General features: G+C 45.7%; 1 protein-coding gene across 1 annotated transcript; it reads right to left on the bottom strand.

Moving 5' to 3' along the window:
• Positions 1-2910: 2910 nt before the first annotated feature.
• Positions 2911-5648, bottom strand: LOC139533390 (interleukin-22-like). The gene is made up of 5 exons (XM_071331432.1): positions 5443-5648; positions 5208-5267; positions 4846-5004; positions 4059-4118; positions 2911-3879 (listed from the first exon to the last, which is right to left on the bottom strand). The coding sequence occupies exons 1-5, from the start codon at positions 5596-5598 to the stop codon at positions 3793-3795; spliced, it is 522 nt and encodes a 173-aa protein (XP_071187533.1). The 5' UTR covers positions 5599-5648; the 3' UTR covers positions 2911-3792.
• Between the last annotated feature and the right edge of the window lie 8637 nt (positions 5649-14285).

Raw genomic sequence — 14285 nt, 5'->3', positions numbered from 1 at the left:
TGTTACAAGAACTGGGTTAGACCTCTGTCATTAGAACTGGGTTAGACCTCTTCATAAGAACTGGGTTAGACCTCTGTTATAAGAACTGGGTTAGGCCTCTGTTATAAGAACTGGGTTAGGCCTCTGTCATATGAACTGGGTTAGACCTCTGTCATAAGAACTGGGTTAGGTCTCTGTCATTAGAACTGGGTTAGGTCTCTGTCATATGAACTGGGTCAGACCTCTGTCATAAGAACTGGGTTAGACCTCTGTTATAAGAACTGGGTTAGGTCTCTGTCATTAGAACTGGGTTAGGCCTCTGTCATTAGAACTGGGTTAGACCTCTGTCATAAGAACTGGGTTAGGTCTCTGTCATTAGAACTGGGTTAGACCTCTGTCATTAGAACTGGGTTAGACCTCTGTCATATGAACTGGGTCAGACCTCTGTCATAAGAACTGGGTTAGACCTCTGTTATAAGAACTGGGTTAGGTCTCTGTCATTAGAACTGGGTTAGACCTCTGTCATAAGAACTGGGTTAGGTCTCTGTCATTAGAACTGGGTTAGACCTCTGTCATAAGAACTGGGTTAGGTCTCTGTCATTAGAACTGGGTTAGGTCTCTTCATAAGAACTGGGTTAGGTCTCTTCATAAGAACTGGGTTAGGCACATACTGCATGGCAGCACAGCTGCATAGTGCACAAGATGCAGCTGACTGTCCCATAGTACCTTAACGGCACCACTTACAGCAGTACAGGTAATGTCTCTCTGGATAAAGCTAGTAGGAACATTGTATAATCTAATGTTACAGTTGATATATCTAGTCAGAACATTGTATAATCTAATGTTACATTTGATGGTGGTGGTGGGGGGTCACAGTTAGGCGCTGAGAGGTGGTGGTGGTGGGGGGGGGGGGGGTCACAGTTAGGAGCTGAGAGGTGTGGTGGTGGGGGGTCACAGTTAGGAGCTGAGAGGTGTGGTGGTGGGAAGGTCACAGTTAGGAGATGAGAGGTGTGGTGGTGGGGGGTCACAGTTAGGAGCTGAGAGGTATGGTGGTGGGGGGGTCACAGTTAGGAGCTGAGAGGTGTGGTGGTGGTGGTGGGGGGGTCACATTTAGGAGCTGAGAGGTGTGGTGGTGGGGGGGTCACAGTTAGGAGATGAGAGGTGTGGTGGTTGGAAGGTCACAGTTAGGAGATGAGAGGTGTGGTGGTGGGGGGTCACAGTTAGGAGCTGAGAGGTATGGTGGTGGGGGGGTCACAGTTAGGAGCTGAGAGGTGTGGTGGTGGTGGTGGGGGGTCACAGTTAGGAGCTGAGAGATGTGGTGGTGGGGGGGTCACAGTTAGGAGATGAGAGGTGTGGTGGGGGGGGGGTCACAGTTAGGAGATGAGAGGTGGTGGTGGGGGGTCACAGTTAGGAGATGAGAGGTGGTGGTGGGAGGTCACAGTTAGGAGCTGAGAGGTGTGGTGGTGGGGGGTCACAGTTAGGAGCTGAGAGGTGTGGTGGTATGGGGGTCACAGTTAGGAGCTGAGAGGTGTGGTGGGGGGTCACAGTCACTGTCACCATGGGGTAATTATGGGTAATTCTCAGGATGATACATCCTTTGTTTGCTCTCTGAAAGCCCTCCGTTTCCTCTGCTGATGTGAAACAGGAAATAGCTGTAAAAACTCCAGGTTTTTATCTGTCTCTGTCTGTTTCATCACCTTAAACACTCCAGAGGTGGAATACAAGAACCTGGCCCGGCCACGCCCCCGGTCACGCCCCCGGCCAAGCCCCCGGCCACCCCGCACGCGCCCGGCCACACCCCCGGCCAATCCTCCCCTGGCCTTTATGCGGAGCAGAGAAGAGCAGAGGGAAGTAAGTGTTTACCTGTCTCAGGTGTCAGGTGTCATCATGTTGTCATTTACCTGAACTGGGGAAGCAGGTAAAACTTCCTGATTGGACAATCCCACTGTTGTTACATGATCTCTGCATGACACAATACACACACTCATGCACCAACACACCCACACACACCCAGACACACACACACACACACACACACACATTTAGAAACAAACACAAGTACACACACAGAGACACACACACACACATGGATACACAAACACACATTTAGACACAAACACAAGTACACACACTTGGAGACACACACACGTCAACGATAGTTGATGTTATTGTGTGTTCCAGACACTATCAGTAATGACCATCCAAGGTCTAGATAATATGTTTTATTGAGTATAATGACAGCACCTCTGTTTCTGTCATCAACTCTCACTGAATTGAGAGATATTATATATTGTTTGCTATAATAATGAAGGCCTAACTTGCCTGTGTAATTTTACTGAAAATGATTCCTATTTCTATATCACAGTCTGCAGATGTTTTCCGGACACAGATTACGTCTAGTACTGGACTCAATGGAGAATCTCCGGGAAACTGGCCCAATCAATTTAGGAACCATTTATTGATGAATTCACCCTTAAACGTTGCTCTGTGGTCGCTGTACACAGTGAACAATGTATTTCTATGGGAAGTAGACTTATATAGTTATATGTGTGTGTGTGTTGAATGTGTGAATTTAATGTGTTTGTGTGTTCAGCGTCTATAGATCATTCTGGAAAAATCTAGTTATTCTACCTCTGTCTAAGTCTACACTGTATTCTAGTCAAGGCTCCTCCTATATAACTACTGCTGTACACATTTAAAGTTATTCTACCTCTGTCTAAGTCTACACTGTATTCTAGTCAAGGCTCCTCCTATATAACTACTGCTGTACACATTTAAAGTTATTCTACCTCTGTCTAAGTCTACACTGTATTCTAGTTAAGGCTTCTCCTATATAACTACTGCTGTACACATGTAAAGTTATTCTACTACTGTCTAAGTCTATAACGTACACTGTGTAAAGACACAATAATATATTTGACAAGAAGGATGTGCTTTTGAAAAGTTTTTTATTTTAGGAGTCTCAGGTAACAAACACTGTGGCAAATTCAATACATTTCCCCATGTTACAGACAGCTGCATTCACTTCCTATATAAATACAATCACTTTATAACAAAATACATATTTGCTCAATAGATGTATAAATAACTTAAACATTTCATAATAATTTAACAATGATAATAACTTAAAAATTGAATAAATTCTCTGTTTAAATATATTCTCCAAAAAGCTTCATAAATATAGTATTATTATTGTGTCCAGCACAAGATGTAGAAAGTAAGGGCCACAATGTGGCTACATATGAAACGCTCAAGACCCTGCTCATTTGATGTGAACAGATTCCTGATGCATTTGAAATACATTTCACCAGTTTGCATGTTTCTTAGTAACAACAATAAATAGATAATAAATAAAAAATGCAAAATGAATACAAAAAAACACAATATCCTTATAGGATATAAGGTACAGAAACATAGCATGACTAAAATCTAGATGTACATCTCTATGTGATGATATAGATGTGTTGGATCTAGATGTACATCTCTATGTGATGATATAGATGTGTTGGATCTAGATGTACATCGCTATGTGATGATATAGATGTGTTGGCTCTAGATGTACATCTCTATATGATGATATAGAAGTGTTGGATCTAGATGTACATCTCTATGTGATGATATAGATGTGTTGGATCTAGATGTACATCTCTATGTGATGATATAGATGTGTTGGATCTAGATGTACATCTCTATGTGATGATATAGATGTGTTGGATCTAGATGTACATCTCTATGTGATGATATAGATGTGTTGGATCTAGATGTACATCTCTATGTGATGATATAGGATGTATTTGAATCCTGTATTAGGATCTAGGCGTGCACACAGAAGTCTTTCAGGAAGGTGAAGAGGATGTCAATCTCTCCAATGGCTTTCTTTATCCCTTTCCCCTCCTCCATCTGAAACAAGAAACCAAAAACAATGAGGTTTTAGACAAAGGTCACATTCAATCAAATGTTCAATGGATTCATTTTAACTTTGATTAATGCATTAACTCTTGTTCATAACTTTGTTTATCATGTTTCTTTGTGACAAGTATGAAAATGATCAAGTCTGTACAGGTATAATGGAGAATTACCTCGGCCAACTTCTTGCGGAAAGCAATGCTGTGGTGGTGGTCATTGTAGTGTTTAATAGCCTAGAAGAAAGAGAGGGAAAATCAGTCCCTTTCTCTGAGTGATATAAACACCATCTCTACACAATATCACACTTTAAATCTCTGACGAAGAGAGAGAGGAGAGAGGAAGAGAGAGGAAGTGTGAGGAAGAGAGAGGAAGAGAGAGAGACATAGAGAGACAGAGACAGAGACAGAGACAGAGAGAGAGAGACAGAGAGAGAGACAGAGAGAGAGACAGAGAGAGAGACGAAGAGAGAGAAGAGAGACGAAGAGAGAGAGACATAGAGAGAGACATAGAGAGAGACAGAGAGAGGAAGAGTGAGGAAGAGAGAGGAAGAGTGAGGAAGTGTGAGGAAGAGAGAGGAAGAGAGAGGAAGAGAGAGGAAGAGCGAGAGAGAGAGACATAAAGAGAGACAGAGAGAGACAGAGACAGAGAGAGAGACAGAGACAAAGAGACAGAGACAAAGAGAGAGAGACAGAGAGAGACAGAGACAGAGAGAGAGACAGAGACAGGGCGAGAGACATAGAGACAGACAGACAGACAGACAGACAGACAGACAGACAGACAGACAGACAGACAGACAGACAGACAGACAGACAGACAGACAGACAGACAGACAGACAGACAGACAGACAGACAGACAGACAGAAACATAGGAGTGTGTTGAAAAGGTAAAGAATGGATGAAGAGAGAGGGGGATGAAACAAAGGAGTGTAGATGAAGCAGACGACAGAGAGGAGAACTTACACAGCCGTGTTCCTTCAGGTCTCTGCTGACTCGGGCCAGGTCTTCCTTCAGGGCAGGGAGTTTAGGATGATGCTTGTCCTGCTTCTCCTTAGTGGTCAGGATGTTACTCAGGTAGAAGTCCAGGATGTTAGCATGCAGGCAGCAGATGTCTCTGTGGTTCTGCCATTGGAGACATCAGTTCAAAGTTCAGTTCAAAGGGCATCAATTCATTAGTATAATATGAGTAGTATTGCCTACAGCTGCATCAGGTGGTAGAAATTGAAAATACAACACTAAACTAAATACCATTTAACACCAAGCTGTAAAATAATGTAGCAAGACATGGATTAACATGACATTACTCATTGGTTTAATAGACAGACCTTTTTAGTATCGATGTCTGGCATCAGTTTAGTGTCCGTATCGGTGTCAGAACTCTGCGCCTGTTGAAACAGACAGGAACGGTATTATTAGGCGTTTTAAAGTCATAATCATAATTAAATAAACCCGCATAAAAGGACTAAATAATAGGCTACTAGTTCTACAAATATAATATATTTAGTTTAGTCCTACAATTATAAGCCATTATGGAATATGAAATATGATAAAGGAACTTACATGTTGAGCCACCAGCTGTACCATGGTGTCGGTATCCGCGCTGTGCAGGGGGGCGCTGAGCGGGCGATGGATGGAGTGCGCCACGGATTCACGCAGCAGACAGACGCTCATCACCACTACCACAGCGGCTACGAGTTGGACCGTGCTGAACTTCATATTGGCACCGGGAGATTTTGTCTGTCTTCGTTTGAATAATAATGCGAAAATATAACAGTTTACCTGGAAAGAATAAATTACAGTCAGATAACATGTTTTGATTTAGGTCAGCCTTATCTAATCCCATTGATAGAAAATACACGCTACAGGTGATCATAAATCTATTTAGCAAGAGAGACCTGTTGTAATACTACAACCAAGATCGCAGATTAGGCTGCTTACCTTGCGGGTTGGTTTGGTAGGTTGTCATGTTTTCTACCTGGTAGGGACAGTATTTATATTGTCTTGGAGACGTCATTGTGGTTCCTTTCTCTGCATTCAGGTCAATCCGCGGGTATCCCCCCTCCCTTCCGGCCTCCCTACCTGGGTTAACCAGGTCAACGTTATTACACCGAATTGCAAAACTATACAGAAATGTACACAAAAATAACATCACAGGCAGAATAAAAGGGAAGTTGATTTATGAACAAAAAGATGACATAATATAAATAAATGTGTGTTCCTAAATGAGTGACGTGTGGAATCAGTCATTCGTCAAAAAGAGAACTGATGGCCAAGGTTCTGGATGTTGTGCCTACGTCACCCAGTTAATTCATATTTGAACTGATTACGTCAGTTTTCTCCTCTGGTGGTTTAGGATGCTGGAACATCCGATAGAGCAGGTTTTCCCAAACTGGGCGTACACCTAGTAAAAACGTGATTCACATTATTAAACCATTTTTTTATAATTTTTTACTATTGCTTCACATTTCCAAACAGTCCATTTCTATTTTCCAACTGGACTATACATTTGGGTGAGTTTTTTTTCTCGACTGAGTAGCCTCGTTTCACTGGCCAAAATAAAATGAAACCATCTAGTGTTCAGCGAAATAACAACACAATGTCAAATACAGGAACACTAGTCAAATAATGAACATCCAATCATGTTAACCGTTACTCTCTCGCTGGGAATTCCACTAATGGTCCACATGTAGTAGAGGTGGACCATTATGATTTTTCAACGCCAATACCGATTTCTGGAGGACCCAAAAAAAGCCGATACCGATTAATTGGCCGATTTTTATTTATTTATTTGTAATAATGACAATTACAACGATACTGAATGAACACTTATTTTAACTTAATATAATACATCAATAAAATCTATTTAGCCTCAAATAAATAATGAAACATGTTCAATTTGGTTTAAATAATGCAAAAACAAAGTGTTGGAGAAGAAAGTAAAAGTGCAATATGTGCCATGTAAGAAAGCTAACGTTTCAGTTCCTTGCTCAGAACATGATAACATATGAAAGCTGGTGGTTCCTTTTAACATGAGTCTTCAATATTCCCAGGTAAGAAGTTTTAGGTTGTAGTTATTATAGGAATTATAGGACTATTTCTCTCTATACGATTTGTATTTCATATACCTTTGACTATTGAATGTTCTTATAGGCACTTCAGTATTGCCAGTGTAACAGTATAGCTTCCGTCCCTCTCCTTGCCGCTACTTGGGCTCGAACCAGGAACACATCGACAACAGCCCCCCTCGAAGCAGCGTTACCCAGGCAGAGCATGTCTCAGAGCGAGTGACGTGCTTGAAGCATTGCGAAGAGCTGCTGGCAAAACGCACGAAAGTGCTGTTTGAATGAATGCTTACGAGCCTGCTGGTGCCTACCATCGCTCAGTCAGACTGCTCTATCAAATCATAGACTTAATTATAACATAATAACACACAGAAATACGAACCTTAGGTCATTAATATTGTCGAATCCGGAAACTATCATCTCGAAAACAAAAAGTTTATTCTTTCAGTGAAATACGGAACCGTTCCGTATTTTATCTAACGGGTGACATCCATAAGTCTAAATATTTCTGTTACATTGCACAACCTTCAATGTTATGTCATAATTACGGAAAATTCTGTCAAATTAGTTCGCAACGAGCCAGGTGGCCCAAACTTTTGCATATACCCTGACTCTGCGTGCAATGAACGCAAGAGAAGTGACACAATTTCACCTGGTTAATATTGCCTGCTAACCTGGATTTCTTTTAGCTAAACATGCAGGTTTAAAAATATATACTTCTGTGTATTGATTTTAAGAAAGGCATTGATATTTATGGTTAGGTACAGTCGTGCAACGATTGTGCTTTTTTCACAAATGCGCTCTTGTTAAATCATCCCCCGTTTGGCGAAGTTGGCTGTCTTTGTTAGGAAGAAATAGTCTTCACACAGTTCGCAACGAGCCAGGCGGCCCAAACTGCTGCATATACCCTGACTCTGTTGCAAGAGAAGTGACACCATTTCCCTAGTTAAAATAAATTCATGTTAGCAGGCAATATTAACTAAATATGCAGGTTTAAAAATATATACTTGTGTATTGATTTTAAGAAAGGCATTGATGTTTATGGTGAGGTAGACGTTGGAGCAACGACAGTCCTTTTTCGCAAATGCGCACCGCATCGATTATATGCAACGCAGGACACGCTAGATAGTAATATCATCAACCATGTGTAGTTAACTAGTGATTATGATTGATTGATTGTTTTTTATAAGATAAGTTTAATGCTAGCTAGCAACTTAACCTTGGCTTCTTACTGCATTCGCGTAACAGGCAGGCTCCTCGTGGAGTGCAATGTAAAGCAGGTGGTTAGAGCGTTGGACTAGTTAACCGTAAGGTTGCAAGATTGAATCCCCGAGCTGACAAGGTAAAAATCAGTCGTTCTGCCCCTGAACAAGGCAGTTAACCCATCGTTCCTAGGCCGTCATTGAAAATAAGAATGTGTTCTTAACTGACTTGCCTAGTTAAATAAAGGTGTAAAAAATAAATAAAAAATAAATAAAATTAAAATAAAAATCGGCCAAATCGGTGTAAAAAAATCCCGATTTCCGATTGTTATGAAAACTTGAAATCGGCCCTAATTAATCGGCCATTCCGATTAATCGGTCGACCTCTAATATTTAGCCAAACGTAGCTGCTGCTCATCACGTTTGCTCGAAAATTGATAAATGTAAAAAATAAAAAAAATAAAGTAAGGCCCATAGAGACATAGTAGTACTGCTACTACTGCTACTACCAGCAGTGTTACACCTGTCAACGACACAAGTTGTTCTGCTTCCACGAGCGCATCCAATGCTAGCATCAGTAATTCTACATGTGTTGTTAGCCCAGCTAGCATGGACACTGACAGTTGTGAATCTTATGCAGCTGAAGAGCTACTGCCCCCTTACCTGGGAAAGCACCGAACAACAGACAGGGACGTTGGACCATCGTAGAGGGGTAAATATGATGAGAACTACATTGATTTGGGGTTCACTTATGTTGGGAGTAGTGCCTTTCCTCAGTTACAGTGTGTTATATGTGCAAAAGTACTATCTCAAAACTCGATGAAACCTTCACTCTTCCGCAGACATTTAGAAAGAAAACATACTAATTTGAAAAATAATCCACAGGAGTTTTGAGTGAGAATTAAGACAACTTTCGAGTAGTAAGACATGTATAAAATCAACAGATACCATTAATGTCACGCCCTGGCCTTAGTATTCTTTGTTTTCTTTATTATTTTAGTTAGGTCAGGGTGTGACATGGGGAATGTATGTGTTTTTTGTAGTGTCTAGGGTGGTTGTAAGGTTTAGGGGGTTTATTAGAGTAGTTGGGTTTATGTTTAGTATAGTAGTCTAGCTGTGTCTATGGTTGAGTGTAGGTATCTAGGAAAGTCTATGGTTGCCTGAATTGGGTCTCAATTAGAGACAGCTGGTTATTGTTGTCTCTGATTGGGAGCCATATTTAAGGCAACCATAGGCTTTAGCTGTTTGTGGGGAATTGTCTATGTTGAACGTTTGTAGCCTGTGTGTGTGCACTACGTTTATAGCTTCACGGTCGTTTGTTGTTTTTGTATAGTTTGTAATAGTGTTTCGTTTCATGTTCATCTTCGTAGTAAAATAAAAGAAGATGGCTTATTTTCCACATGCTGCGTTTTGGTCCGTCTCTCCTCCACACGATCGTGACAGAATCACCCACCAACCTAGGACCAAGCGGCGGGGGAGAGCTCAACAGCGAAACCAGGACTCGTGGACTTGGGAGCAAATATTGGACGGAAAAGGACCCTGGGCTCAACCAGGAGAATATCGCCGCCCCAAAGCTGAGCTGGAGGCAGCGAAAGCAGAGAGGCGGCGATATGAGGAGCTAGCGCGGAAGCAGGAAAAGGATCTGGGCTACACTACGTGGGAGGAGATCGACAGGTGGTCGATCGACCCAGGGCGAGTGCCGGAGCCCGCCTGGGATTCTCTGGCGCAGTGCGAGGAGGGATACCGGCGAATGGAGGCAGCACGACGACGCGGTAGGAAGCCTGTGAGTAAACCCCAAAAATGTATTGGGGGGGGGCTTAAAGGGAGAGGGGCGAAGTCAGGTAGGAAACCTGCGCCTACTCCCTGTACTTACCGTGGAGAGCGAGAGTACGGGCAGACACCGTGTTACGCAGTAGAGCGCACGGTGTCTCCTGTACGTGTGCATAGCCCGGTGCGGGTTATTCCACCTCCCCGCACTGGCAGGGCTAGATTGAGTATTGAGCCGGATGTCATGAAGCCGGCCCTACATATCTGGCCACCAGTGCGTCTCCTCGGGCCGGCTTACATGGCACCAGCCTTACGCATGGTGTCCCCGGTTCGCCTACATAGCCCGGTGCGGGTTATTCCACCTCCCCGCACTGGTCGGGCGACGGGGAGCATTCAGCCAGGTAAGGTTGGGCAGGCTCAATGCTCAAGGGAGCCAGTACGCCTGCACGGTCCGGTATTTCCGGCGCCACCTCCCCGCTCCAGGCCAGTACCACCAGTGCCTACACCACGCACCAGGCTTCCAGTGCGTCTCCAGAGCCCTGTTTCTCCTCCACGCACTAGCCCTGTGGTGCGTGTCTTCAGCCCAGTGCCTCCAGTCCCGGCACCACGCACCAAGCCTCCTGTGCGTCTCCAGAGCCCTGTACGCACTGTTCCTTCTCCCCGTACTCGCCCTGATGTGCGTGCCCTCAGCCCGGTAACACCAGTGCCGGTACCACGCACCAGGCCTATAGTACGCCTTAAGAGTCCAGTGTGCCCTGTTGTTGTTCCCCGCACTAGCCTGAATGTGCGTGTCCTTAGCCCGGTACCTCCAGTTCCGGCACCACGCACCAGGCCTACAGTGCGTCTCAGCCGGCCAGAGTCTGCCGTCTGCCCAACGGTGCCTGAACTGCCCGTCTGCCAAGCGGCGCCTGAACTGCCCGTCTGCCAAGCGGCGCCTGAACTGCCCGTCTGCCAAGCGGCGCCTGAACTGCCCGTCTGCCCAACGGCGCCTGAACTGCCCGTCTGCCCAACGCCGTCTGAACTGTCCGTCTGCCAAGCGCCGCATGAACTGCCCGTCTGTATTGAGCCTTCAAAGCCGCCCGTCTGCCATGAGCCTGCAAAGCCGCCCGTCTGCCATGAGCCTACAGAGCCGTCCGCCAGACAGGAGCCGCTAGAGCCTTCCGCCAGACCGGAGCCGCCAGAGCCTTCCGCCAGACCGGATCAGCCAGAGCCTTCCGCCAGACCGGATCAGCCAGAGCCTTCCGCCAGACCGGATCAGCCAGAGCATTCCGCCAGACCGGATCAGCCAGAGCCTTCCGCCAGACCGGATCAGCCAGAGCCTTCCGCCAGACCGGATCAGCCAGAGCCTTCCGCCAGACCGGATCAGCCAGAGCCTTCCGCCAGACCGGATCAGCCAGAGCCTTCCGCCAGAACGGATCAGCCAGAGCCTTCCGCCAGCCATGACCAGCCAGAGCCGTCAGCGAGCCATGACCAGCCAGAGCCGTCAGCGAGCCATGACCAGCCAGAGCCGTCAGCGAGCCATGACCAGCCAGAGCCGTCAGCGAGCCATGACCAGCCAGAGCCGTCAGCGAGCCATGACCAGCCAGAGCCGTCAGCGAGCCATGACCAGCCAGAGCCGTCAACCAGACAGGATCTGCCAGAGCCGCCAACCAGACAGGATCTGCCAGAGCCGCCAACCAGACAGGATCTGCCAGAGCCGCCAACCAGACAGGATCTGCGAGAGCCGCCAGCCAGCCATGAGCGTCCAGAGCCGTCAGCCAGCCATGAGCAGCCAGATCCGTCAGCCAGCCATGAGCAGCCAGATCCGTCAGCCAGCCATGAGCCGTCCAGCCAGGATCCGCCAGAGCCGTCCAGCCAGGATCCGCCAGAGCCGTCATCCAGCCAGGATCCGTCCCTCAGTCCGGAGCTGCCGTCCCTCAGTCCGGAGCTGCCCCTTATCCTGGTGCTTCCCCTTATCCTGGTGCTGCCCCTTATCCTGGTGCTGCCCCTTAGTCCGGTGCTGCCCCTTAGTCCGGTGCTGCCCCTTAGTCCGGTGCTGCCCCTTAATCCAGTGGGGTTAATGTGGAGGGTGGCCATTTGGAGGAGGCTACGAAAGCGGGTAGTGACTATGGTGGGGTGGGGACCACGACCAGTGCCGGAGCCGCCGCCGTGGACGGAAGCCCACCCAGACCCTCCCCTAGACTTTGTGCTGGTGCGCCCGGAGTTCGCACCTTAAGGGGGGGGTTATGTCATGCCCTGGCCTTAGTATTCTTTGTTTTCTTTATTATTTTAGTTAGGTCAGGGTGTGACATGGGGAATGTATGTGTTTTTTGTAGTGTCTAGGGTGGTTGTAAGGTTTAGGGGGTTTATTAGAGTAGTTGGGTTTATGTTTAGTATAGTAGTCTAGCTGTGTCTATGGTTGAGTGTAGGTATCTAGGAAAGTCTATGGTTGCCTGAATTGGGTCTCAATTAGAGACAGCTGGTTATTGTTGTCTCTGATTGGGAGCCATATTTAAGGCAACCATAGGCTTTAGCTGTTTGTGGGGAATTGTCTATGTTGAACGTTTGTAGCCTGTGTGTGTGCACTACGTTTATAGCTTCACGGTCGTTTGTTGTTTTTGTACAGTTTGTAATAGTGTTTCGTTTCATGTTCATCTTCGTAGTAAAATAAAAGAAGATGGCTTATTTTCCACATGCTGCGTTTTGGTCCGTCTCTCCTCCACACGATCGTGACAATTAATAAGAAGGGGCTAGAAGCGTCTTATATGGTGAGCTACCGAGTGGCTAGGACAGGCAAGCCCCATACAATTGTGGAGTACTTAATTCTTCCTGCTGCCGTGGATATGGCTGGGACAAAACTGGGGGAAAAGGCCCAAAAAACTATACAGACAATGGCTTCATCAAACAACACTGTTTCACGACGCATCAGTGACATGGCACTGTGGAACCTCTAGTACCAACCAGTCTTAACTCAGAGGAGACCCGTGGAACCTCTAGAACCAACCAGTCTTGAGAGTCTTATAGTTACTAGAACTCTAATTTAGAAGTGAGGTGAAGTAGTATGGGAGTTTCTGTAGAAGTGCTTATCCTCCAGACTGAATCTGGAGGTTTAAACAGAGGCTGAGTGGTAGACTGAATCTAGAGGTTTAAACAGAGGCTGAGTGGTAGACTGACTCAAGAGGTTTTAACACAGAGGCTGAGTGGTAGACTGACTCAAGAGGTTTTAACACAGAGGCTGAGTGGTAGACTGATTCTAGAGGTTTGAAAGGGCTAAATAGAACAATTTTATTAATTACATTTCTGACCCTCGTGGCGATCGAGCTATGTTTTGGAAGGCTATTAAATCACTTAAAAGAAGCAGACATTCTATTTAACTCCAGTACTATAACAGACAAAATGTCAATAACTGACACCTTTTACCAACATGTTATTGCAGCAGACCATCTATCTGAAAGGGGAAACAGCAGCAATAAGGACAACTCTGAAAAGACTGTTCATGACACAAGCTCATCTCTAAAGCACGGTGATGTTCAATCCTAGACTTACCTGATACTGTAAATGGTGTCCCACAATTTTCTCTTAGGCAAGTCACTACTAGGGAAGTTCTGGATGTTCTGTCTTCATCAAGTCACTACTTGGGAAGTTCTGGATGTTCTGTCTACATCAAGTCACTACTTGGGATGTTCTGGATGTTCTGTCTTCATCAAGTCACTACTAGGGAGGTTCTGGATGTTCTGTCTTCATCAAGTCACTACTTGGGATGTTCTGGATGTTCTGTCTTCATCAAGTCACTACTAGGGAGGTTCTGGATGTTCTGTCTTCATCAAGTCACTACTAGGGAGGTTCTGGATGTTCTGTCTTCATCAAGTCACTACTAGGGAGGTTCTGGATGTTCTGTCTTCATCAAGTCACTACTAGGGAGGTTCTGGATGTTCTGTCTTCATCAAGTCACTACTAGGGAGGTTCTGGATGTTCTGTCTTCATCAAGTCACTACTAGGGAGGTTCTGGATGTTCTGTCTTTATCAAGTCACTACTAGGGAAGTTCTGGATGTTCTGTCTTTATCAAGTCACTACTAGGGAAGTTCTGGATTCTCTCATAGTTATTGATGTTAAAGGGTCCACTGGGCCAGACATGTTTGACCTGTGTCTTCTACGGCTTGCTGGGCCAGACATGCTTGACCGTTTCTTCTACGGCTTGCTGGGCCAGACATGCTTGACCCTTGTCTTCTACGGCTTGCTGGGCCAGACATGCTTGACCCGTGTCTTCTACGGCTTGCTGGGCCAGACATGCTTGACCGTTTCTTCTACGGCTTGTTGGGCCAGACATGCTTGTCCGTTTCTTCTACAGCTTGCTGGGCCAGACATGCTTGACCCGTGTCTTCTACGGCTTGC

This window comes from Salvelinus alpinus, chromosome 11, assembly GCF_045679555.1.
Source record: "Salvelinus alpinus chromosome 11, SLU_Salpinus.1, whole genome shotgun sequence".
Lineage (NCBI taxonomy): Eukaryota > Metazoa > Chordata > Actinopteri > Salmoniformes > Salmonidae > Salvelinus > Salvelinus alpinus.
Note: the sequence above shows the minus strand (reverse complement) of the source record. Positions and strands in the feature narration are given on the sequence as shown.

Coding starts and splice junctions, on each gene's coding strand:
- LOC139533390 (XM_071331432.1), bottom strand. CDS start 5,598: ATGAAGTTCAGCACGGTCCAACTCGTAGCCGCTGTGGTAGTGGTGATG. Junction 5,268..5,442: donor TACAGCTGGTGGCTCAACAT/GTAAGTTCCTTT, acceptor CTGTTTCAACAG/GCGCAGAGTTCTGACACCGA. Junction 3,880..4,058: donor TCCGCAAGAAGTTGGCCGAG/GTAATTCTCCAT, acceptor TTCTTGTTTCAG/ATGGAGGAGGGGAAAGGGAT.